Genomic DNA, 27,428 nt, shown 5'->3' on the forward strand with positions numbered 1-27,428 from the left:
ACTTGTACTGTGACTTGTTATTTTTGGGCGGTGAGTTGGCTCAGTCGGTAGCGTGTCGGCCTCACGATCACGCGGCCCGGGTTCGAACCCGAGTCTGGACTGAGCAATGTTGTGTGTAAGCATACCGTCCCCTCTAGCAAAAGGCAAAACACTCTGTCCCTCGGATAGGACATTAAATGGAGGTCCCGTGTATGAGAGAGTAACAACTCTTGCACGTAAAAGATCCCGCTTCATTCATTCATCGCAAAGAGCACGGTGTATAACCCGGTGAAGTGGTCCCACCTCAAATCTAACTGGACTCCATGAAAGACCAGCTTTGCGTAGCTGAATATGGGCTATCCAGCCATCTTCTCGTGAGCAGATGGAAAATGAACAAACAAAGTAAGTGTCCTCACTCCCCTTCCAACTCTCGTAGTAAAAAGTATGCATATCCACGCACACATTCTCCTGCTGACTCCCCATATAGATATTTGCTCATGACATCGTAGCACAGTTTGTACTGGTCCTGCAGATAGCACAATATTGAGAAAAAAAACTAAATCATTCAATATACATAAATGTTAGGCACAAAACACTTACACTGGTACCTACATGTAATATCAGGGTGAGTGCGAGTTGTTTGTGTCAGAGGGATATGGGATATTATCAAGAATATCGGATATGCTTGAATTGTTTTGAAGTTTAACTACGTACAATTTCAGCTTTGCAACTCCTGCAATCTCTTCAATTATTTCTTGGGAGCAATGTTTTCTAAGACAGAAAGAATTGGATTGACAATGCTCCATGATGTCAAACAAAAAAATCAGAGTTGCAAATATAATTTCAAACCATGTACACTATACTGGAATTACGAGCCTAAGATTTATGTAAGAGGGAGACCTTTCAAACCATCACAGTTTTTCAGCGCCACAAGACTTGCCACATCACATACGACAAATTTTATAGAGAATGTCATATACGCATCTTATAGGCCTATACATGCATCCTTGATGAGACACTTACAAGTGATTCCACCATGTTGGGTCTGTTGGCACGCAGATTCTTCACTGCATGGAAGATGTCTACTGTGTTCTTTCTCTCGAACTTGTCAATTACAGACCACAAAGCACAGAACACTCCACTCCAACCTGTTCCATTTCTGTGGAGGATGAAAGGTCATCACCTTGTAAAACCACACCCATAATTCAATTCATGCAAAATGTGAGCAATGATGTGTGATCAATTATATCGACTTATATTATTTTTTTTTTCAGTCAAGTAAGTGCGATGGTCATTATCTTTCATTACTTATGTTTGCTCATATCAAACAGACCATTGTACCGAAAGTGAAATGAATTTCATGATCGAATCCAGACGGATAATGTGAAGGTAGGAAGTGCCTATTTGCACTTCACACATCTGTTTATGAAACCAACATAATACTACTCAGCCACTAGACTTAAAACCATGCAATCACATCAAAAGTTAGCCACATTGCTCAAAAGACCTGTGTATGCAGTAAAAAAAAAAAAGGGGGAGGGGGGATAGCATAAAAAGGGGTCTTATCTACTTATATGACATAATATTAGAGAGTTCTAATAATTTTCTCCTTTGCAGAATCTTCCAGCATTTGTTTGAAACTAGCATAACTTAATACATGGGTACCAACAGCCGGGTCTGCTGTATTCTCTGCATCATTAAAAAAAATGTTTTAAAGATGACTTCAACAACATCTATACAGCTTTGTAAGACAGAGGGTAATTCCAAACAATCCATCCTACCTATGTAGAGTATTTGGTTTGTAGTATTTGTGCTCTGAGATAGATAATATTCAATGAAAAGTTAGGTCATTAATGAATATTTTTTCTTTGATCATACATTAAATATTGTTACTTAGATATTAGGCAGAAATATGACCTTTTGATTAAAAAAAAGAGAGAAAGAAAAGAAAAGCATAATTTTTAAAATGCAAACTTGTAAGATGCAGTCCATCAAGGGTTTGACCTTTGACAGGCCAATGGCCTTTTGTCATTCCCACACATCTGCTGCAGATCTTACTGTTTTTACTGCGTTTATACTTCATTGTAACTGTCCTTGTACTGCTTATGCTTTGTTTTGTGTATATTTCTGTGTTCTGTTCTGTACATTTTATACGTACATGTATGTCTATCATCGTGGGTTTTTTTTTGAAAGATGTGAAATAAATTAAATTGAAATTGAACTGAAAAGTTTGTTGCTGGTTAAACGCGAAAGCTTTCCCATATTAGTAAAGAGTTTTCTATTGGAACCATCAATGTTATACCTAGTCAGAAGTTAGAGTAGGGGTAATACTCACATGCAGTGGACGATGACTGGACCTGAGGTGTGGGCAGTCTTGACTGCCTTTTGTGCTGCCCTCACAAGGTGGATGAGTGACATTCGAGATCTCAGGTATGTGCTCGCAGCACTCCATCCAAGCAGTCTGAATTGGGTCACAGTCACACTCTGGTTGTGACAACAAATGGCCAACAGAGGAATCCTTATCATCAGTATAATATTAAACTTCAACATTGTAACTACCATCCCCATCTTAGCAATCTAAGCTGATGTTGCCGTAACTGGTTTTCATATCTTATAAATCAAGACCATGGAGGTGAGACCTCCCTGTCAAGACTATCTAATTTCCGTTCATTGTATATTACAGTACTCTAAGAAGATGATAAGACTTGCCTTGTGCAACAATTGCTTAGTAGTTCATGCCCAGAGTGAGTACCGGTAGTTTGGATTTCATACGTTGGTATGATGGCTGTATCATGTTAACATCTGTCAATTACCTTGTAATGATTTTATGCAAAAAATGCAGTAATCGAGCAATGATAAAGCCACTGTGGTTTTTAATTCAGTCTCTTGGTTCATCCATACGTTTTTCCCATCCACTCAGACACAAGTTAGAGCATTAATGGACTTGTAGCTTTGTCTCTTTGATATGATACTGACAAAATTCTAATTATACACGAAAATCTCATGCCATTCTAAGCTCTCCCACAGTGCATTAACAGGAAATAATGGAAACACACAAACACACACACACACACACACACACACACACAAATATATATATATATATCTATTTATAGACACAGACATCCCCCAAAGAGTATAGAGCTGCTATGTATAAGAAAAGAGAAAGTACGATAACCCCGAAATCTAGTTTTGCTTTCAAAGTTTACACAAACCTCTCCCTTGCTTGAGACAGTGAAGGTATTGCAAACAAAGTGCGGTTCACTCGAAGATCCTACTCGTGTAATGTTTAGAGATCCCATCTGAAAGGTGCCTGCACTGGGCCAGTACTGAGGACATGTCTGAAATGGTGGAGGAGTAGAATGAAGAGATAGTAATTAAATGTGGGCTATGTTAACACAATGCCTCGGGGAACATGGTATATCCTTTATAATAACTATAAAATTTTCAGATTATCTGTAAAACCTAGCGTTCACAACGCAGATAAAAATTTTAGTACACCCATATTCATTTGCAACCTTTGCACATGTTCTTGGAAGATTCTGTTCAATGTCTTTTTCCATTTCATTCCTACATACTTCTGGGTTTTTCTTCACGTTCGGGAGAGAGCTAAATTTTCTCATTGACATTTTCAACGTGACAAAAATTCTGACATGGAAGTGATCGAATATCCCGACACTTTCAACGCTCAATCACGTGTATTGTCGTGGGGACACTGTCGGAATATAATTATATACTTCATCTTTCAAGGAAGAGGGAGTTGGGTGAGGCAAGGTCGGACAAGATCCCATAACTTTAGGGATGCTACTTGCTCAGTGAAGTGAAAGTCCAGGGGTTTTCAAGAGAAGCTGACAATTTAAAGAGTTGACACATGAAGCACACCTCATGATACACATCAGACATGACATCGGATGATCAATAACTGCAATAGCTTTCTTGAGTCTTTTGCCTAAAGTGAGCTAAAAAGTCATAAGGTATATTAAGAAATTACTCAGAACGTATACAGTTGAAAGTTTGTATTAAAAAAAAAGGAATATCGTACAGGTCTCTATCTTGTCAACAATTGTTTACAAGACAAGATGTACCACATAGGGTGTTGTTGCCGGGTTGTATATGCTGGTTCTTTGGAGTTGCCACTTACCCAATCAGACGGGTCAAGCTCATTAAGCATGACGATGACAGGACACTTCCAGTCAAAGACAAGCCGCCATATGTCCACTTCTGTATTGGGCAAGGGAGCCTGGGTAACTACAAAGGCACCCTCTTCTGTGAAGGTCTGAAAAGAAAAAAAGAAATCAACAATTATTGAAGCAGAGTGATGGCTGCAGTGGTGAAATATAAAATAGAAAGCTCATAACAGTGTAACCTATCGCACCAGGTAGTGCCGACAGAAGTAGTAGAAACAAAAGTGACAGCAGTAGGTAGTAGTAAAAGCAGTCTCCTTCTTGTTTCTGTCTGCTCTGTAGAAGCATTCAAGAAGTTGAAATCTTCCAGTAAACCTGTTTAATCATGATTATGGACACAATATCCACTGCAATGTTTTGTTTTGTTTTGTTTTGTTTTTTGATGGCCATTACCATTTTTAAAGCTGAATTTGAGGTTTCAAAGCATTAGATATAAGTCATGTATAGTTTCTCTAAACCCATTTCTGTCATATCTATTTGATTTTGTGTTTTCAACATGTCATGGGAACCTATGGCCTTGAATAAACTCCTAGAAAAGGTGTGGTAATCATCAATACTCACATTCATTAGCGATGCATTGATGTAATCGGTGGAATCTTCAAGTCCCTCTGAGATAAGACATGGTCTCTTTCTCTCCACTTGAGGTGCAAAGAATAAATCACGGTGATATGTATTATAATAATGCACAAATGAGCAGAGTACAAGGTACTCCCCCCACTCAAGTAGGGCAGGTGCAAGGGGGAGGCTCAGACCCCCTTCCTCCACTTTTTTTTTCACAATGCATAGGGTATAACCACTTTGGGATCCACTTACTTTTTTTCCCCTGGAAGTGGCACCAGAAATTGTGGTTAAGCCTTTTTGCCGATTAACCCCCAGAAGTTGTACCATCAATAAAATTGCAGCCAAAGGCCTATGTCTGTCTGTTTGTCTGTTTGTTTGTTTGTCAACTGATGAAACAAAAAAGTGGCAGGAGAAAAGTGTGGGTAAGACTTTTTTTTACTTGTCAGCTGATGAAACTGTTAGTGGCACAGGAAATATAAACTTCCCTCCCCCTTTTTTAAAAATGCAGCACCAGCCCTGTTCTTACCCCTATCATATTGACATCATCTCTTAGACATCATCTCTTCAAAAAGGAATTTATTTTCTCCTAACAATACTGAAAAAAAAAATAAAAGTGGAGAAATGATTTAAATTATTTTCTTATTTAGAAGTGCAAGTTCCATCAGTTGGATGCATTGACTCACAGGGCAAGATGTCTGGGAATCTGTTCTTGTTCTTGTTCTGAGGCATCTTTCCTCCTCTGAAGGCGTTCCTTGGAGGAACCGGTGCCAGTGAGTCGAGCAACTGTAAGAGATAAATTATTCTGTCAAGTTAAAAGAGCTCTCTCTAAATTGTCCTCAGAAGAAAAGCAATGAGTGATTCTATAATAACCTCAGCATTTATGAGTGCAGTGATAAGTGATCACTGTGACAATAGATGCCTTTTGTCACGTCAGCCTATCTCTGCATATGTTTATGCAACATTCCACCACAACATATTTGCATTGAGGTAGATCTTGCAGGAATGTTGTTTCATTTCCCAGTTTCCTCATTTTTCCCCCAAGGTAAAAGAGAATGTATACTTTTTCAAAATTTCATTCAGCCAGTCATGAACAAAAGTCTAGCTGTGTGTCGTGGCATTGGTGTTGCTCAATTTTTCTTACCTCATATTCAAGCTGAATGTTGATTTTCTTTGTCTTTGGGTCCACTCTGTTCAGAGTAGATAGCTTCTTCTTGAACTGTGCCACAGGAGTGTGGGTCTGGCCCAGGAAGTAGACTTCAAGAAGAGCATTGTAGATGAACAGATACTGATCCTGAAAGAGGAGGAGGGTTTAGATTGTGATTAACTGTCTTTGCAAGAGTGTTTTTAAAACATGACCACAGAATATCAAGAAAGACTTGAAAGCTGCACAAGTATTTTTCAAGGTCAGGGTTACATAGGAGAAGTCAAAATGAATCGCATGTTCTTGCCTGTGTGTCTACCATCTTGATACGGTTTTCCCTCATCTGGTTGACAAAGCCAAAGATGTCCACCTTTTCAATCTCTCGCATCATAAACAGCATGTTATAGAGGGTGAGGAAGGTACCTGTTCTTCCTGCTCCAGCACTGAAGGAGACAGATAAGCAACATCAGAAAGCAAATGATGTCATATTCAGCCACTGGTATATGCAGCAAATGACAAATGTGTAGGCCATCATAGCAAACTATCAGTTTTCCAAACCAAGCAAAAGAAAACAGAATTTTCAAGAATATGGAATGGAGCATGTACAAGAACTATGCAATAATTATGTCAATACCATAGAATATGAGCCACTTGTAAATTGTAGGACAACACAACAAAGTTTTACAGATCTCAAACTAAATAGATTGAGTGTTTGGAAGATTAATCCATTACAAAACCCTATTACATGTATCCATTACAAACGCCTATAAGTCTACAGCAGTATTTGATTTTTAAAAAATGCAAAAATACAGTTATTGAATGCATTATGAAATAAAGAATGAAAACAAAAACCCTCTTGTAATTCATCGCTCAGGAAATAATCTTACGAGATTCTTTTCTTCGTTTTTTTTTGCATGAGCAAAACAAAAGAAATACACTTTCTGTGAAATAATGTATTTCTGCCCAATTATTCTCATGCTAAACACATCTCCTGTACATGTATTCACCATTAAACAGTGACTAAAGTCAGATTACAGTCAATTAGAAGTCAAAAAGTCAGAAAGTCAATTACAAGTAACTCGATCGTGAAGACGACAGAGCACAGGCTGATGCATACTAACCTGCAGTGTACAAGCATTGGTCTGTTCCTTTTAAATAGAGGCATTGTCGTGTGGTGACGGAGAACAACGTCAACAAAGTCAAGGAGAGTGGTGTAGTCCTCAGGGACTTCCTTCTTAGACCAGGACATGTAGTGGAACTGGGTGACTGTTCTTTTCTCTTCACTTCTTCCCTGCAAATTGAATAAAGTAGTAAAAGTGGACTTTACAGTTTGCATTTCAGCAGGTGTAATGAAACCTGAAATTGAAACAATAATAATAATAATAATCAACATTTATATCGCGCTTAATACACAGTTTCTAAGCGCCTTACATATATCATAATTATACCAAAACGTAATATTATATTCAACATAACTACAAAACTCTACAATAATTTACATTACATAATATACTTTAGCAATAATCAAATACTAGAATTTGCATACTTAATAGACACACACAGAAAAGAAGAAAACATAACATACGCATGTAGAAAAACATGACATCATAGTAACTTCAACTTATATTGACTTCATTAAATGTGTCTTCAGGAGGGTCTTAAACGTATCTAGCGAGGGTGAAGACCTGATGTGCAGGGGGAGCTTGTTCCATAGTTGGGGCGCAGCGACGGCGAAAGCACGACTGCCATAGCGGGTACGTGGTATGGGTCCAGGGCTAAGTTGGAGATGGATTGAGCGAGATGATCGCAGGACACGGGATGAATTCTCGGGAACTAATAGTTGAGAGATGTATCCAGGGGCTAAACCGTGCTTGGCTTTGTAGGTAAGGGTGAGTATTTTGAATTGAATTCTTTGAACCATGGGGAGCCAGTGAAGGGAGCGAAGGATGGGAGTGATGTGGTCGGATTTCTTGGTGCGAGAGACGAGACGAGCTGCTGTGTTCTGGATTCTTTAGGAGTTAAAAAACATTGCGGGTCATGGCAATTTGCAATTTTCAGGTCATTGTAGTTGCAATAACTTTGTGATGTTGTACTTTTTTATGCTATGAGTTCATTCAAAACAAAGCAATACAAAGCAAACTTCAGTTTGTTTTTTGTGTGTGGGGGGGGGGGGGGGACGGGCGAACTGCAGATTGTCCAAAAAGCCTAAGTATCTACTTTGCAGCAAAATAAATTTCTAACCTAGTGACTGTCCACATTTACTTTTTTTTCAAGGAGGGTCGGGGTTCTTTAAGATGATGTAACATGCTTGCTAATGGCTTGGTCACAAATACCATAAGAACTGCTACGAACGCCGTACGAACAATTTTAGACAATTTCGTAAGATCTTCTTAAGAAGGCCATACGAAACCAGCGTTCGTAGAACGTTCGTAAACCATACGTAAATTTGTAGCCTGGTCAATGGTCTTGTCCACGATTTTGTTTTTAACCTCGTACGAAACCCTCTCTTCGTAAGGTGGTAGTACGAACTTCAGAATTCGTACGAACAGTGACATTCGTACGAAAGCATCGTTGGTATGAATCTTTGTGACCGTAGCTTAATTTATATCTAATTGAAGATCCATTTCTCACGTGCAGATTTCAAGTTCAAGAGAATACATCTTACCATCTTAACGTCCAACTCCCTGATGACATGATCAGAGAATGTGTGTTCCTCAAACAAGAAAATGGAGAAGTTTCCAATGTTGATGGATCGTGTCTCCTCTGGCCAATATTGCGTGCATTCGTCCTTAATAAAAAGAGATACTCTACATTTCAGTTCCTATAGGGACAGTTTTGTCAAAGCAGGTATCAAGAGGAATAGTCCATATAATTGATTAGTTATCATTAACAATGCAAATAAAGTATTCAAGACTTGCAAAGTGACAATAAAAGTATCATAAAACATTACTCTGTGGCAGAGGCAAAGGGGGTGTAACAGTTTGATTTTTTTAATTGCCTCGAATTTGATTTGTAAGCAGTTTTGTGGTCATGTCTTTTAATGCACGGTGACAATCAACGATCAAACGACACACTCATTTCATTATCCATTCTATGAACATTGTTCAAAAGAAAGTGATACTGACCTTTCCATTTTGAGTCAAAGCTGTCACCATGACAACGGTCTCAACATTTTCCTGCCATATCATCCTCCAGAAATCAGTCAGTGATGCCTCGTTTGGAGCTACACAGCAAAGTAATTGAAAGCAATAACAAATATTATCACACAGTAATGTTACATTATACCACGCAGAAAGTGAATGAAGTGCTGTTGTCAGAGACACATTTTATTGAGGGGTGTGCATGAGGGAAGACATTTATTGCATACCAGTAACTCTCATGGAAATAAGATTTATACAGAACGGGTGTTTAACTTAATGTGCTTATGAGAACAAATCAAGCATAAGTATCCTATCAGTCTTTCCCTATACATATCTTGCTTCAGTATAATATTATGATCAATCTGTAGTAAAGAGGCAATAAATGCAAATCATGAGACAAAAAAAAATAAATCCACATCCAATTGTACAGTTTTACAATAAAATCTACAGAATGCAAAGTTCTAATAGATCATTAGATGATAATGTTTGAAATCTTATAGCATTAAGATTTCCTTGCCTATAGAACACAAACATCGTGAATTAGTATGATATTAGACACAATTGATAGGGATTGTAACTTTTAGAATTGATTTCGGCACCATGGCAAGATTGGTATAAAGATCAAATGGTATCAGTAAGCTCCATGATAGGCGTTCCACCATTAACATGACATTTTGAGATGGCAATTGAAGTTCTCGCATATCAACTGTAATCGGTTTCTCATCAACAAAAATACTGGAGGTTAGCAGTACTATCATTAGTCGTGTATTGCATCAGCAATTAAACAAGATTGATAAATCATGACTGATAGATATTCATTGAAAATCTTGTATTTTCTCCTACTTCTTGCTTTTCTTTTCAAAACAATGCTTTGTTCAATACCAGTCATTTTAAGTACTTCTCTTTACTTATGTGGAACACACACATGACAACTGGTTTGTCCTTTTCTGTAGGATTCTAATGTTTTCAATTTGGTAGATAATGACATGAGAACAATATATTTTTTTTATTATAGTAAAATGAAAAGTGGTCTGCTTTTGAGATCCCAGCAGTTGTAAAGGGAAGAGATTTGTAGTTGTTTGAAAGGGGCCACCCCGCGAGACCGACACCCACGAGTCATACAGCCCACAAGTTCAAACACTGAAAGCAGGGCTATAATGATACGAGTCATACAGCTCACGAGACCATGAGTTCGACACTAGGGAAATAAAGCCCATGAGTTCGACACTAGGTAACACGGGGCTTTATGTGTCGGTCTCGTGGGCCTTGTTAACTTAGTGTCGAACTCATGGGCTGTATGTCTCATGAGCTGTATAACTCGTAAGCTGTATGACTCATGGGCTGCATGAGTTGTGGGCTGTATGACTCGTGGGTGTCGGTCTCGTGATGTGCACCCGTTTGAAATTGTCATACAATATTCCAAGCAATATGTTGACTCCATCTGTCATAATTCTCAACATCAGTTTCAGGACGAAGAGCACTACAAATCAAAAAGAAATGTAAATATGCACATTGGTAGCACTCATGTTCTAATGTCGATACTTTAATTTTACCTCATTTTTCAGTTAACTTTCTTTAACAATGCACGTCACAGTCACATAATTTCATATGTACTCAACTCAGTATAAAATAAAGGAATAGTAACAAATCTACAAACAAAATTGCACACAGCATATATGATTGCATCCTGTATATTTTGTAGTTTCTTACCTTGTGATGCAATTATCACCTTTTCTCCTCTGAAATTCTGTTGCAAAGAAATATGAATTTTAAGTGGTGGCCTGTCCATGATCATAATATATTCAAGAGACTTTGTGTTTCAGTCAGAAGGACTTTAATGTTTGTTTTAAACATTAAAAATGAGTAAAATGTCTTGAACTTATCAGGGGAAAAGTTATCAGAAAGACTTCTGATTTTATTTTTCTCACATCACTCATTTCATAAGCCATACTGGAGAGATTGCAGTGAGCTACAGAGTGACAACTGGAAGCACCACAAATTTAAAAAAAAATACACTTACTGGTCTAGAACTGGCTTTTGTAAATATTTCCTGAAATAACTTATAATTGTGACCCAAACATTCTCCTCTTTCACGGAGAATATCTTATAATGTTTGCTTGATACAAAACCCTATGCTACACCTCTGAAGAAAATTGTAGTCATGGAATGACTATGATACTCACACGGATGTAGTTTGCATTGTAATAATCTGAGTGGGGATCACCATCCACAGTCTCCAGAACGACTCGGGAATGATCGTCTGTCCAATTTAAGAACCACAAGATAAACAGGTATAGATGTATGTTGTTGGCAATGTGTGAATACTCATATATGTCATACCACACCGCCATTGTACGCTGCCATGTTTGTAACAAGTAGCGTAAAATATCTCCTCTAACAAATGCAAGATTTCTTTTGCATAAAATACGTGACTCTGTAAGATAGGTTACCACTAAAAGGTTTCATCATTTAAAACAAATGTGTGCAAAAAACAAAAACAGTTCTATTAGTACATCTTCACAAACTTATTCTGTCAATAGTGGTGTCCAGCTAATGCCATATTTGCGACTGCTGTAACATTGATGGAATATGTAGCATTTGCATTGTAATTACTGAGTGTCATTTTTAGTGAGTTGGTACACTGAGATCTATACACAAATCATGAAGCCACAACACTCATAAGAGTATTTATAAACATAGTAACAGAGAACAGAAAAAAACAAACACATAAACAGGACAATTTTTGTTCGAAGTAGTTTTGCACGGTGACAAAGACAGACAGTTTGCTATGGCACTGATTACAAATAAAACATAGCAATCAAATGCAACTGCACAACAAACAAGTCAAAATTTTACTGTTTTCTGTCATATAATTTTCACATGAAACTGCTAAACATTTCCAAAAAGTTTTGGCACAATCTTGAACAAATTATAACATCTCGGAACTTAAACACATGCAACCGCGAAACAACAGCAAGTGTATGTAGAAGTGAACATTTTTAATATTGATATCATTTTCAACCGTACCGGAGTTAGCGGCACTTTGGACATAGACATTGCATTGATCAAACTAGACTCGTAACTAACACCATGACACTTTCAGTAACCATGACCAGACATGCATGTGAAGCACATGAAATCAGTCTATGCTCAACTGCCAGATCTGAACACTTGAGTCAGAACAGGGTCCAGGCAAATTAGCATCCAAATGGACACGTAAAACAAGACACAAAAAGCTAGTACGATAGGCCAATACATTCCTTTATGAATAGGCATACTTTCTAGCAAAGACAGAACATTCAATAGTCAATTGTGAGGCTTACATGCTATAATGTTCTCGAAGCGATTCTTGGCCTTGTTCTGTTCCTTTGATGCCACATTCCATGGGTGAAGCTGGTTGCTTTTTAGCATCTTAACAATAGAAAGCAATGTTTTTGATACAATGCATAATCCATTAGTGTTCCCATTGAATATATATATATATATATATATATATATATATATATATATACATTAAGCATAAATATATACTAAGTTATAAGTATATAATATTTGTTATGTAAATATATATATATGATATATACGTAGTGGCAAACTCATGAACAAGACAGGGATAGTGTCTAACTTTATGGCGTCAAAACTTAGTGTGTCACCAATATACGTCGTTGTATTTGCATTCACCTGTTAAATAAGCTTTCTACACCCAACCCTGACTCAGATATGTGCAATGTGTAACAATGACCAAATTGAAATGCACAAATAACTATGCTTCATGACTTTTCTACAATAACACATGTACACTCCGTTCCCATATGAGGCATAATATTATGCCTATAGGCATCTTCTGAACACACACTCTCTCTATGTATATTTCAATTTCAAATTCAAATTGAAATTTCCGGGGGGGGGGGTTGGCCAGTAAAGATAACATAATAATTTATACATCTCATTTTCTTTAGTAACTGAAATCATGTAAACAAAACAATGTGGATCTAACAGAGTAAACAACAATAATTGTAAACTTACTTGTAATGGGACTGAAGTATAAAGTGAAATAAATTGAGATATCAATATAGACTTTCGAAAAACGGAGAGACCCACTGAAAAGACAGTGCTTGTAGAGTGTGGACCCTTCATAACAAAAATCGATGAAAATGGTGGTAAAAGATCAGCATCAAAGCAACAACAATTAGTTGGAAACACAAAAAAAAAGACATATAGGACAGCAAAATATGTTTAAAAGAATTGGAAGTCCACAAGGAGTCACAAATATCTTTTATTCACAAATCATTCCACGGTCGTGACTTTATATATATATATGGTAGTTAAGGAATTTTGGATCACATTTGATAATGGAAGTCAGTGATATATATTTCATAATACTGCGTCCCCACAGGCATTTTATTCAGCGATCTTGGTGAATTGAATTCAGCTCATAATCTGTTTTGTACATTGAATTTTCCATAGTTGGCTTGTTTCTTGAATCTGTATGCAGCTACTAGTACGGTGCCTATTGACTTCTGTACAGAAGGGCATATAAAATCACATCATTCATCAGTTGAGAAAATAATAATTTATGTCCATACAATTGCAACATTTACCTGGTATTCCTGGATGAGTCCATTGCCTTTCTCTGCCTTCTTGTGCTCAATGTACGCCTGGAGCTCATGAACAGGTATAGGACCAGGAGCTGCAAGATTCTGGTACATGTTATTCCTGTTACTCTCCTCCATCTCTGGTTCATCTAGGTTGTCATGACTACCACTCCATTTCTTGCTACAACTGGGGGAGCCACACCCCTTGAAAGTAGTCATCTCTATATTCCTACTGTCATCCTGAAGAATCAGCTCGTATTTGCGGTAGCACCTTGGATTCATTGATTCTGATTTGCGTTCTGGGTTACAGGAGGATGCAGCCAGTTCTATGACTGGAACATTTTTTAAACCTTCATACAGGTTATTTTCTGGTGCAACAGCATAAGCATTTTCACACACAACGGTATCACGGCCTTGCTCTGGGGCGGAAACTGTGATTCAAGGATAAAAAGATGAGAACAGTAGGATCAACAAATACAAACGAAGAGGATGTGCATCACAATTTTGACCTTACATTTAAGAAAAATACGTATCACAAGAAAATATGTTTTAGTAAAATCAAAAGTAGAATAAGGAATTCATCAGGTGTAAAATGATTGCCTTCCTGATACAATTAAACAAATTCACTATCAAATACTATTACCTAACTTTAATATGATATCCACGTGATAACAGAATTACAGTTAAAAATGAATTATGTTTCTAATAAATGATAAGCAATAGAATTTGTACATGTGGATTTCACCCATCAGCTGCCGTGTGTGTAACTTATGCCGCACACATTTTAGTGAGAAACGTTTGCACGTTTTCTCTCGGACTGACTAGTTTCATTTCGGAGGAGTGATATAACATGTCACACATATTTTTCCAAAGAATTGCCATTATTGTCATCACAAAGATTGGAATGCACCATATAGGATTGGGTTAGTGAATTTTCGATTCGTGTAGTAGAAGTTGATTACTTATTTGATATTCATCTGCATCAAGTTTGCGTCGTTCAATCTAAAAGGTAGTATTTCGATTTGGTGTTGGGTGTATTATCATCCTTTTCTAATCTGAGGTTTGATAGTTTTTATTCATTCATTTCTTTTTTGTAACGAATTTGTTACATATCAACTACAGTATTCTCCTTTTTCAGAACTCTTGACAAGACTCATATTTTGTTTTGTTTTGTATCATTTTGTTTTTGTATAAGTAATTTACCAATACAAGGATAAATTTATATATAACTCTTTACAGGGGCTTTCATTTCGGCACAACAAAATAAGTATCATACATCTACGAAGAGTTGTGTTAAAGATATTACTCACCATCTATGATATTAAGCTGTTTTTGGTCCTGGTTCCTGTACATCGAGACATGAATTGTACAGAGCAAATTACATTAATATGTGTAAATCTGAAGAAATCTGAATGAAAAAATTGATGCGGAGTTCCTGTCATATTTCTTTTTTTTGTGCAACCTTTTCCTAGTAATGTTTGTGTGTTCTTAGACAAACTAAACTGAGCCTTTAATGCCCGCCAATAGTTATGATAGTCTTTTTGCCAGTCTGTTCTATCAAAACTTGTTGTAACTGTTCTTTGATGAACATGGACATCTCAAAAATGAAATGGTAAATTGCCCCTATATATAAAATCATGAATTGAACAGATCACCAAACTTGTCAGTCTTGAGAAATTTCAGTCTATAGTAAGTATTGTGTAGACCTTACACTTGATAGTTTTCTGCGACTGTTTGTTTGTTTGTCCAAACCACTGTGTCACAATTTAAAAATGATACATTGTATATACACACAACAAAAAAGACCGTAAACACTTTTTCAAGTTCATCTTCCTCATCGGCTATTTGGCTAGTAATTATGTTTTATATACCATGTTAAAGTTAATTTAATTGGTTAGCAACCGAGTAGGCCAATAGAAAGGGAAACTTTACACATGAGTGAACACATTCGGGTTTTTTTTTTCTTCAAAGGCACAAAAGTAAAAATTGCAAAAATGGACAAGTTGTTATTCAGGCGAATGTGCTCTTCCACATAACAATGTTAAAGAGACAAATTCAACACAATAGAAATGCATATAAGTTTGCCACAAAAAAACCCCAAAATCATGAATCATCATTCCAAATTTTAAAAAAATGAAATAATATTCAATTCTTGAAATTTCTCACGAATTCTTAAATTCCTCAATTAAAAAGTGAAATGAAAAAATGTTGTCGATTGCATCACCTTGTTCGGCTTACTCTCTGTCATTTAACATATGAATTGATAGAAGATTCTTATGTTCCCCCTTCAGTTTCACCTTTATTTTTATTTTTTTTAGAATGTAAAGACAAACAAGGGAACGGAAACTTATTTCTGCTTTTTCATCCATGTCTCTCATTGCGTTAACTTGGTCTTTTCTTCACATTATCTTTAAGGGCATCTGAAAAATCAATTTCAATATGTAAATTTTTGCCCTTTTTACTTTTCTGCCTTGCAGGACAAAAACGATTGTGTTCACTCATGCTGAAGTTCACTTTGTTTAAAGCTACCAGATTGATAGCCAAATCTTTAATATGGTAGTTGACAAAATTATTCTTATCAACATCTTCTATGAAATATAACAACTAGAAAAAGTGTTTACTTTTTTTTTGGTTTCCTTTTTTGAAGATGATATGCTTAGAGAATTGAGAAATTTGAGAGAAAGTATTTTGGTTAGTCTTGATGGGATTTTTGAGCGCCCCCAACATTGTGCCTTGTTTAACTTATATCATTCAAAGATCTTTGTTTGAGAATAAGCTCCCCCAATGTCAAAGGTTATTCCTATTCATAAATCTGGTATTATTAATTCTCGAAATAAGTTTGGTTCTATTTCAGCATTACCCACTGATCTAAACCGCTAGAAAGATTTGTACAAAAACGAGATGGTCTTCCTTAATGAAAATATTTTTTGTTTTCCAAACAAGTTAAATTTATGTGAAAGCATTATTAAATCGTCACATCCTAGTCAAAGTTACCAATGAATGGATGAAAGCCACAGAAAGGAAACACACAGGGAGCGTATTCACTATTGTTCATAGACTTGAAGAACAAAAAAAACCCGTTTGGATTCCATTGATCACGATTAGCTTCTAATTAAATTATGCAATGTTGGTGTATCAGATGAGTGTCTGCCATGGTTTACCGATTATCTGAAGGGGTGATCCATTTGCACTTCACTTAATTCAAGGTTTCAGCTCTACTACCAATATCTTTTGAGGTCCTACATTAATCGATTGTTGGTCCGCTTCTGTTCATCGTTTTTATCAGTGATTTATTCAGATTTTTTCCCTCATTCTTCAGTTCAGTATTTTTTTCTGATAACAATATTGATAGTGTACATAGAAATCTTGGTAAATGATCTGTTTTTTGTCTACAAGTGGATGTGAGCAAATAAACTATCCATTTTGAAAAGACTCTGTCTTTAGTTACTGATGGATCAAGGCACATGTTGAATAGATGTAACAAACAGATTAGGTGTTTTTTATATAGAGTATACCACTAAACAACAAGTGTATAATATTTGATACCTCGGTTTTGTTGCAATTTAAAAAATAAAATGGGATAAATATATATTTATATATATATCGGAAATCTGTGCAAAGAGCTGGGAGATTAGTAAAGTATTTAGGCAGACTTCGACATTTTATCAATGAAACTAATCTGAAGGTGATTTATCAGTCCATTACCTTGCTACTTTATCATTTTGCTGATATCAAACTTGATTCAAGTGATAAGAAATATATCAAACAATTGCAAATTCTTCAAAATCAAATAATCTGAATGTATATACTTTTTATCACGTTAGTGGATATTCTGTTTGTCTATATTTCTCATCTAATGGACCCCTTTTTAAAACACCGCTGTTATGGTACCAGCACTGATTAGGGACATCCCTCCGTTAAAGTATCCATTTTCATCTAATACACTGCATATCTTTCTTTTTGTATATCTTTATATGACGGAAAATAAAATTCAATAAAATGCAATACAATTCAAGGCAAATTTATAATTCCTTATTACTAACTCATTGCCTACTCATATTACGAGATATCCTAGTGATTATTTTTTGTTACTAATCAATGTACACTAACACAATGTGATGTAATTTAGCCTTTGGCTGGGAAGGGATCATATGCAGCGCAATAATGAAATGAAATGAAATGAAATTTATTTACCAAACAAAAAACATCGTCAACAAAGTCACAACAATGAATGGTTGAAATATAGTTTGGCAAAAAAGAACTGGCAACAGCGTGCTGGCTAGTCGATTAAATCAATTTGTGTATAACAGTTATGTGACATAATAATATTATATGTCTTTACAAATACACACCATTCAAAAATAAACAACACCCAAATGGTCTGGAAAGTTTGTGAACTTATTCAATAGTTAAATGGTGACAATTTGCCTACTTTTCTATATTGGTTGCTATAAAGCCTCTCTTACATCCCGTCGTGCGTGTTTAGAGATCATGCGGACTCGGAGTTCCTGTCAGGCGTGGAGATGTCGCAGGGTTTAAAATTAAATCGGAGGGGAAGTATGTAGCAAGTACTTAATGAGTGGGTGTGTCTTGCTCGAAAAGTGAGACCCGCAAGTGGTCTGTACGCCTTTTTGGAAGTAGGAAGAAGTAAGGAGCGCGTAAGATCTCTACTTCTGTCGCACACAATGAGTGGGATAATTGTACGTGAATTGCAAGTGAAGCGTAAGGAGCACGGAAGTGTTAAGCTAGACAATCGTGCGTCAAATTGGAAGAACGCACGGATAATCACAATAGGGTGCACTGAGTCTCTACATTATTTATGTGGACTCACTGCAGAAAATGTTGACGCGGAACTGAACGCACGTTGTCCGTATCAGCTTCTATATAGGAGCACGATGCACCTGAGCATGTTTCAACATACGTACTTCTGACGCACTTTTTATCGTGCTGATCACTTTCGTCGTCTGAGTGTGACGTACTTCACAAGCACGGTAGTAGTACGCACCACGCATTTTGGAAGTAGGTAATATGCACGGAGGAAGTGCGCTCACCCCCTTTTGTTAACACGTACATGGAAAACAAGTGGAAAGTAAGAGCCTCTTGCGTGGTAAGTACGCCTTCGTGGGAAAATACCCCCCGAAATTGTTGCATGTTTTTGCCTGCGTTACACGCACGCCTATCGAACTTACTTAGTACTTTTGTCTTGCGTACTCCCAGCGTGCCCCACGCGTGCTAATTGTCGCAGCCAGGTCGTAGCAAAAAAACTGGCCGGCCAGTTTTCAGGCTGCGTGCTATGCGTCATGTTTGCGACCACCAAAAAAGGTACTTTCCACTTGCGTGCATCTCACTAGTTGGCCCATTTTTGGCACGCAAACCACTCGTAGCACCACGCACGACCGGATGTAAGAGAGCCGTAAGAGGCAGTTTTATGCTACCAAACCTTTTTCTCAGAAGTGACTCTGTTGAAATGTAGAGAACACACGGCAATACGCAAAATGCGTCGATGGTTTTGGCTCCTAATAAAACATACCTTCTCCTGGAAATGAAGCCCACCACCAGACCCACAATAATGAAGAAGATGAAAACACCACCTACAATACCACCAGCTAAAGCACCATTTGCATCAGGTTCGCCTGTGAAACAGAGATGACAGTGAGATGTGACGTACGTGGAACCAATAACACACATAATCATACACAACTGCAAAGTGGCAGAAAGCTTGTACACGGGGTGTCAAGCACACATTCACATGACAGTATGAACAGTTTTGCATGCATATGCATGCAGTAATCTAATTTTTGTGCAAATAATTGCAAGAAGCAGATGGATACGAACACACATAAAATAGACATCCCTTACAAATCTTCTTGACGTGTTGCTACAGATAGGCCAACTTTCTACTGTACACCTCTGTATTCATGGCAATCTACCTAAGTGATGTGAGGTTACAAACATTTCAGGCACGTACAATCCATTGCCATTATGGTGAAGGGCAGCATTGCAGCATTTGCAGCATCCCAACCAGGGTGTATATTCCAAGAAATAATCGACTGCCTTCATATTGTCATAAAGTGTAAGTCAGATTTATCATCTGCATCCGGTGAGAATCAGCACAAAAACATCCATTGTATTATGTAACTAGAGTAAATCAATCCAACTGCAAGTTCGTTAACAACGTACTTTTTGTTTCACCAGTGGTTAAAGGTGACCAGTCGCTTTCACCGGCACAATTGACGGTGCGAACCTGTGGGATAGAAAGTTATAAAGATGAAATATACATGTCTATAAGAGACATACAGGCCTTGATAAGTGGTCCATTCTTTCCATTTCCTTGTATGTACTGATATTAAATGAAAACTTCTTTTATTACGTCATAATCATTTTCACAATTCGTACTTGCAGTGAACCAGTACAGTCCTGTGGGACTTTGATTTTTTTTTCTTGGTCTCCTTGGCCAACATCTGCCTTACGGTCTTATGGACTTCAAACACTGAGTCCCTGAGGTTCGAATGCTCTTTAGGTTTCACTTCTACAAATCTAGAGGTTTTAATTCGTTGCAATGGGATGAAACCAATGCACATTTTTAAGCATGTGTGAACAAGCATTAAAATGAATTATTTAGTTCCATACCTCAGAACGAGACGACCAATAAGAATTTAACTCATCAAAATCGAATGTTCCTATCCCACGAAATCAAATGGAAGTCGACAACAGTTTTTACTTTGATGACGGTTTATATTTACCTTTGTCGAGTATCTCATGGCGAAAAAAAAAAGGTCTCGAAAAATGGATGTAATCAGAAATATGGCTTCAGTTGTGTTCGAAATCCTGTATAATAGTTCAACATTAGGATCAGTTCCGTTTTTGCCAAAAATATTGAGACTATCTCGGAATGTCATGTTGGAGTGAATGAAACTAACAGGCACTATACACAAAGACTCATGGAGTACTTGTCGTGATTCATGTGAACATAACACTTACGAAAACTCTGAATTTAGAAATAATATAGTGAACACTGTCAGAAAACATCCAAACACAAAATATCGAGGGATGATCCAAAATACATATTTTCATGCCTTTAATCAACCAATGGCACCCCAATACATGACTGTGTGTATTTAGAGTGTATCATTCCAAATCAGCTCTTACAATATTAAAAGCACTTTCAGAAAGGGTCATTTGACAATTTTACAAATTCATGGTTGCATCTGTGATTGTTATGATCAAGTGAAACAATGGACTAAGGCACTATCTGTTTGAATTTATGACAGGTAAAATAAAATAATTAGGTAAGAAACATACCTGTATTGAATACATACTTCCAGCTGAGAGATCAAGAATCTGGAACCTCATATCATACTGTACTTCAGTGACATTCGCGAGAATGTAGTAATCATCCATTTCTGGTGCCGTACGGCGATACTGCAACTTGTACGCCCGAATTTCTCCATTAAGGTGTATAGGAGTGGCTGCAGACCACGTCACAATGAGAGAATCCTGGGTACTGTTTGATACTGCTACATTAACTGGTACGGGTGGAGCTGATAAAAAGACCAGGTATAGAAATTCAGGAGTGCCTTTTAAGAAATATGTATAGTACATACAGGTACAAAATGAATATTTGAAAGCAAGGTCAGGGTGAAGAGTATGTATAGTGGTCCCGATGTGAATGTGCATAGCGTGTCAATAATTCAAGTTCATTTTCTATTTATTTCATATTTCTCATATCAGGTTATACGTTGAAAATAATGTGAAAACTATTTGTCAATATAAAGTTAACATACATAACCTTTATATACATTTATATATATGTGTGTGTGTGTGTGTGAATGTGTGTGTATAAAAAGTGTATACGTGTGTGTGTGTGCGAGCGGTGATTGTATACACAAATTGAAATAGTTTTGATAATGGGTCAATATCTAAATTACAGTTCAAATTTTACAAATATAATTAGAGAATTTTGAGGGGTGCAAGTTTGTTCGGCTCTATGCCCTGCCTTTATCAGTTGCTGTGAATAAAATAGAGCATTTATAAGAAAGCTCAAATAAGGCCCATGAGTTCGACGCTATAGGTACAAACAGCCCACGAGTTCGACAGATTAGTTAATTTGTTAGTCTCGTGGGCCTTGTTAGCTTAGTGTCGGACTAATGGGCTGTATGACTTGTGAGCTGTATAACTCATTAGCTGTATAACTCGTGGACTGTACGACTCATGGTGTCGGTCTCGTGACTTGCACCCGGCTGTTGTTAGCAATTAGGCATATTATCACAGACAACACTATAAACATATCTTACCTTCTTCTAGTGTCCTCACAGTGACCTCACTGCTTGCTGCACTTTCTGAATCGTTTCTGACAGCAGTCACGGTGATGGTGTATTGTAAATATGGTTCTAGGTCTGTCAAGGTGTACCGTAGATATGGTCTTAGGTCTGTCTGGATGACCTCAAAATTATTCAACGTTTCAGATCCAGAGAAGTGTGTGTCTTCTGTTGTGTAGTGGAATGTGTATTTGGTAAAGCCAGTGCTGCACTTTTTTGTTCCACTGGGGCGTGCCTGGAAAATTATTGAAGGGATCAAATCATTAAGAATTTGCATGTACGCATGACAATGAACTTACATGAAAAACTAGAAATGTCGCTATGGCGACTGGTATGCCTCCGCCGTAATGCATGATTCTCCTAATAGGTCCATAGTACATGTGGACAACGTGTGATTACATTTACAAATTGGCAAAATATTAAAATGACAAGTTTGTCACAAATGTGTTGAATGTTCACCTTCCTTGATCTAGGTTTAATTGGATGAATAGGAGAGCATGTATTTGGGGATTTAAGGACTTCAACTTGACTTTGACCCTTTCATAAGTTCATGCATTGAGTAATTTTCAAGATATGTAGAAAAAGTGCAATTTCTGTATTGAATAGTAAATTGTTGCCATTTTCATCTGGCCTTTGACCCTAAAATTCATAAGAGAATCACTGTCAGGCAGAACATGCATAAATATGTACTAATTTTCAAGATAACTGAGCCACTTCCGAGTAATGGAGGAAGAAGTAAGTTCAGCACTTTCACTTGATCTTTGACCTTTTGATCTTTGACCATTTTGGGCAAAAAAAAAAAAGTTTCCCAGAGAATCTCTATTGGGTTATACATGCAAACACCAAGTTAAAAAGAATAAAAAATAATCCTGCTGGCACTGCATAAATATGAGGGAAATAGTAAAATTTTGGAGTGTTGCCCTTGACATTCGACCCCTGACCTTTGACCCCATGAACACCAAAATCCCTAGATAATCACTGCCAGTCAGTACATGCATGTACTATGTTCCATGAAGATACCCTGAACAATTTCCAAGAAACGGAGAAAAAGCTGAAATTTTAACATTTTACGACCTTTTGACCTTTGACCTTTGACCTCATGACCCCAAACTTTAACCAGAGAATATTAATTGGGTAATACACATATACACTAAGTTTCAAGGAAATATCTTCTGGCATTGCATAGATATGGGGGAAACAGTGAAATGTTAAGCATTTGACCTTGATCCTTTGACCTTTGACCTTCAGCACGTGCACCCAAAAGTTGATGGGCACAACTTCACCCCCTAATACACATACATGCCAAGTTTCATTACGATACCTCAAAAGGTTTTTTAGTTAATTCATTACGGACGGACGGACGGAAGGACGGACGGACGGACGGAAGGACGGACGGACGGAAGGACGGACGGACAACCCGAAAGCATAATGCCTCCGGCACCACTTCGTGGCGGAGGCATAAAAAAGATACACAAGGTTACAACTCATAAACGTAGTTATCAGACATTTTATTTTTTAATTTGGATTATGTAATAAATGTGAACATGAAGTATCATGTATATGGTGGCAATTTCATTCAGAAATTTGTCTGAGAACATTTGAAACACAATATTCAATTCAATTCAATTCAAACTTTCATTTCATATCACTTTCATTATTCTATATTGTGTTTTAAAAAGGCTTCTGAGGTACGCAATTATCTTTTTATCAAAGGCTTGAGTAAGCAATATCAAACTTCTTTCTTTCTTTACACTAGCCACTGCCCTAGAGATCTCAAAGTATTGCTTCTCGGTGACACGAGATTTGCTCCTGCAACATTTGCTCCGGTCTTCTCTAAGGACTTGGGGTTAGGGTTAGGGTTGTGATAGGGTTTTAGATTTAGTTTGATGTGAGGATTAGGATTAGGGTTAGAGTTATGTTTGTTGGTAGAATATACGTTTGGCTTAGCGCGCAGATACTTCATGGGAGCACTTGTCGCAGAAGCACATGGAACCTTGCTACTCAGTCAATCAACGTCCAGCAGTTAACAACTTGTGTCAGCCTCATGCTAAAACGTAGATGCTGGATAGAACCTTCCTTCATCCGGCACAAGTCAACAAAAATGTAAAGTCACTTGATATGTACAGTGGATTCTCGTTATAACGAAGTCCTCGGGACCGGCAGTTTTCTTATGTTATATCGAAATTTCATTATAACCGAACAAATAAACAATAAAAAACAAAGAGCGGATAATTTTGCGGCGTGAATTTTTACTTCGTTGTAACAGGAATTTCGATACATTTGTGTTCGTTATAACGGGAGTGCACTGTACATACTTTGTAACAGCCATCAAAGGGCTTGCAGATTGTCATAATCAGGTTAACCGTACTTAGTGCAGGAGGTGGGGGGGGGGGGGGCTCATGGCTGCAAGGATGATTCACTGTGGTTTAAGTAAATGAAAACTCTGTAAATGACAAAACTGACAACTCAAGAATACTTTTGACAGGCAAGTTGATAATCATTCAATAATATCGACAAGCACGGAGAACTCTGTTCTGAATTGATTTTTTTAAAATAATAGTTCTGTATCATCTTCAAATGTCCCATTTGCCTATCATGTCGATGAAATAATATGCTTGAATTAATCAGATCTTATTCAGTAGGCCTACATTGCTATAGATTTGTAATTAGTGCAAAAACACTTCAACATAAAGTTTTAAAAACAAGTCAAAAAAGGAGAGGAACTCTTCAGAATCGAAATACACATGCTTGGAGACACAATTGATATAGTATAGAGTCAGTATGTTACGAGAGGCAACGAACAGACTTAAAAGCTGGGTAAGACCTTGGTTTTTATTCAAAGTTTAAAATTGCTTGTTTCAGTAATCTACATGGGGTTTGAATACATGTATAGTCCCCATACAGCAGAATCCATATCTACATGTGATGTAATGACATGTATACAATTAGCTTACATGGTGTGGAATGTACTCTTCAACTACCATCTATACATAACATAACGAGATGAGAATTATCTTTATCATAGCATTGTTTGCCTTTTATTAAGTATATCAAGGCACAGTATAAATCACATACCTGCCATATCACAGTGATTTGTCTGGGTACATTTGCTGTTGCAGAGACAAGGATTGGGGCGCTGAGATCTGAACATAGATGATGAGAGAAGAATCAACTTGTGAATCACAATTCTCAACGTTATAACTGCAATCAGTGAAAAAAAGCAACAAAAAATGCAAAAATTCCTATATTATACATTTTAAGGAATTGTTGCTCACAAGCATGCAACATACATTTTAGTTTGACAAGTTCTTTTTATTAGCAATATTGTCTGTCTTATCAGCATTAGGTCTTTAACCCCCCCCCCCCCCCCAATAAAAAAAAAAATCTCTCTCTCACACACACACACAAACAAATAAAGCTACAATCTCTGGTGTCATTTGGGAAGAGATTAATGAGGTCAAACAATCTTGACAGGGTTGAAATGAGTATGAGCACACGGATGATAATCGCTTATAGCTAGATGCACTGTGCATGCATCTACGACGTATGTCTAAATATCAATAGTCTGAGTTCAGCACCATCTTTGTTATCTTATCACTCGATATTAGGGAGCTTTAGATTTTCGCGACGGGGACGTTCAGAGGGGAAAAAATCTGTTCTGTGCATGCGCAGAATCGCTTATCAAAGTCGATTTATTTATAGCTCTGGTCGTCTGAAGGGCTTTTTACACTTGTGTTTCTTAACCCCGGACTTTCTCTGACCCAGGACTATCGTTAGTCCCGTACCAATTTTTTCAGCTTTTTACACTCGCCAATTAGTCCCGTACTATCTCTTGTCCGGGGCTAAGGAGAAAACTGACCTTTTTACACTCGTATTTCTTAGCCCCGGACTTTCCAAACCACATGAATATTCATAATTACGCTGTGTACTGTACACGTACACGCACGCACCGGCAGCACTTGATTACCTCGTTTCTGATTGGTCAGTGAGGGTCGCACTTCGTCTCCGTCGCTTAGCCCCGGATTATTTTTTCGTTCTGTTTACACTCACTTGCTTGGCACCGCAATTGCGGTGCTAGCACCGCAATTGCGGTGCTAACCCCTGCTATTTTGCAGGGCCAGATAGTACCGTACTATCGGTGGGGCTAGCCCACTTTGGCAAAAACGAGTGTAAACAGAAAGTGGGCTAAGGATAGTCCCGTACCAACGGTGGGGCTAAGGCCCCCCCCCCCCCTTAGCCCCACCGTTGGTCCGGGGCTAAGCAAAATTTTACAAGTGTAAAAAGCCCTTGAGTTTTCACTTCGCTTTTTGTGCTATTTTTACGTCCGGTCAATTCACGACGTAGAGAGGTACTTCATGCACCGATCATTGTATTATGGGGGCGCCATTTTATTTTTTTATAGGTTGCGTCTCGGCGTAATCTAAATTTTCTTTTCAACACGACGCAGGAAAGAAGAGAACGTCCAGCTCAAGCGTCATCTCAAACATCCGCGCCGCAAATTTATAAAGCTCCCTATTGTTAGAAATATACACAGCAGCACAAAACGGCATTGTACAGACCGTGTTATTTTATGTACAATTCTGGTAGTATTTACTAGATGAAGCTTACGGTTTCTGATCTCAAGATCTTACTTGCACAGTTCGTCACTGTTGTCAGCGAGTCAGATTTGGGTCCCGTCCCTCCTGGACCTTCCCTGACCGCTGCTACACTGACTTCGTACTTGGTGTCTGGATCTAGACCACGTAATACAGCAGATGTCCTTGGGGCTGCTACTTTTGGTCCATCAATCCAATCTCCATCAGGAATCCTGTAGTAGGTGCTGTATTCTGTTACAGGTGGGTCTCCAATATCACTCTGCTCATTCCAAGCTATCCACTCAATGGTAAGGGAAGTGGATGTTGATGCATTCACTTTTGGGACAACTTCCATTACAGGCAAAACTATGAAAGACATATCGCCAAAATAAGAAAAGGAATTAACCAAAATACCAGTAATAAACTTCGTATGCAACGATGTGCATACGTGCATGTATATTACATGATCAGTTCTAAATGTAAGTTGGCATAAATGATTCACGGGCTGCAAACTAGATTTTGTGGTTATTACTGAAATCTGAAGTAGACAAAATCTGCTGCAGCTCTATTGTCCAAAAGAAATCTGGCAACTTCATAAAACACTGACCAGTCACACAATTACCAGTATCACTTGTTCCTAGTGACATGGATACCTAAATTTACTGAATTTGTATTCATATTCAAAGTTATGTGTGGTCATTTTAGATGTGTTCATGAAGAGTTATACATCATTTTGTGATAGTTGTATTTATACACGTTTGTGAAGCTTTTATTCACAAACAAACCAGTGGTACATAACAACCTTCAATCAGTATTTACCATAGATGGTGCTATATGTTTCGTATCAATAATTGAGCTGTTTGTGAAATGGCATTGTTTCTTTCTTCCTTAACCAAACATTACAAACACAAACTGCCTTACTTACTTGCAAATTGC

The 27,428-nt window shown here is 37.5% G+C and overlaps 1 protein-coding gene across 1 annotated transcript in view; it reads right to left on the reverse strand.

Annotated features, from left to right (window-relative positions):
• Positions 1 to 391: 391 nt before the first annotated feature.
• LOC139723384 (receptor-type tyrosine-protein phosphatase mu-like) overlaps positions 392 to 27,428 on the reverse strand; it is a 75,417-nt gene continuing 48,380 nt past the window's right edge. Inside the window, exons 8-30 of the mRNA XM_071634631.1 lie at positions 26,550 to 26,858; positions 24,994 to 25,061; positions 21,895 to 22,153; positions 20,903 to 21,141; positions 19,781 to 19,844; positions 19,131 to 19,233; positions 14,911 to 14,945; positions 13,607 to 14,031; positions 12,329 to 12,416; positions 11,189 to 11,265; positions 10,716 to 10,752; positions 8,991 to 9,088; positions 8,531 to 8,653; positions 6,987 to 7,156; positions 6,173 to 6,308; positions 5,866 to 6,015; positions 5,408 to 5,507; positions 4,725 to 4,801; positions 4,121 to 4,255; positions 3,195 to 3,320; positions 2,315 to 2,463; positions 1,003 to 1,138; positions 392 to 505 (exon numbers count right to left, since the gene is read on the reverse strand). Of these exons, the coding sequence (XP_071490732.1) occupies positions 392 to 505; positions 1,003 to 1,138; positions 2,315 to 2,463; positions 3,195 to 3,320; positions 4,121 to 4,255; positions 4,725 to 4,801; positions 5,408 to 5,507; positions 5,866 to 6,015; positions 6,173 to 6,308; positions 6,987 to 7,156; positions 8,531 to 8,653; positions 8,991 to 9,088; positions 10,716 to 10,752; positions 11,189 to 11,265; positions 12,329 to 12,416; positions 13,607 to 14,031; positions 14,911 to 14,945; positions 19,131 to 19,233; positions 19,781 to 19,844; positions 20,903 to 21,141; positions 21,895 to 22,153; positions 24,994 to 25,061; positions 26,550 to 26,858 (3,218 nt within the window). The remainder of the gene's footprint in view (positions 506 to 1,002; positions 1,139 to 2,314; positions 2,464 to 3,194; positions 3,321 to 4,120; positions 4,256 to 4,724; positions 4,802 to 5,407; positions 5,508 to 5,865; positions 6,016 to 6,172; positions 6,309 to 6,986; positions 7,157 to 8,530; positions 8,654 to 8,990; positions 9,089 to 10,715; positions 10,753 to 11,188; positions 11,266 to 12,328; positions 12,417 to 13,606; positions 14,032 to 14,910; positions 14,946 to 19,130; positions 19,234 to 19,780; positions 19,845 to 20,902; positions 21,142 to 21,894; positions 22,154 to 24,993; positions 25,062 to 26,549; positions 26,859 to 27,428) is intronic.

The sequence above is a fragment of the Diadema antillarum genome, unplaced genomic scaffold (assembly GCF_040938485.1).
Source record: "Diadema antillarum isolate AM-2024a unplaced genomic scaffold, OU_Dant_1.0 scf00000188, whole genome shotgun sequence".
NCBI lineage: Eukaryota > Metazoa > Echinodermata > Echinoidea > Diadematoida > Diadematidae > Diadema > Diadema antillarum.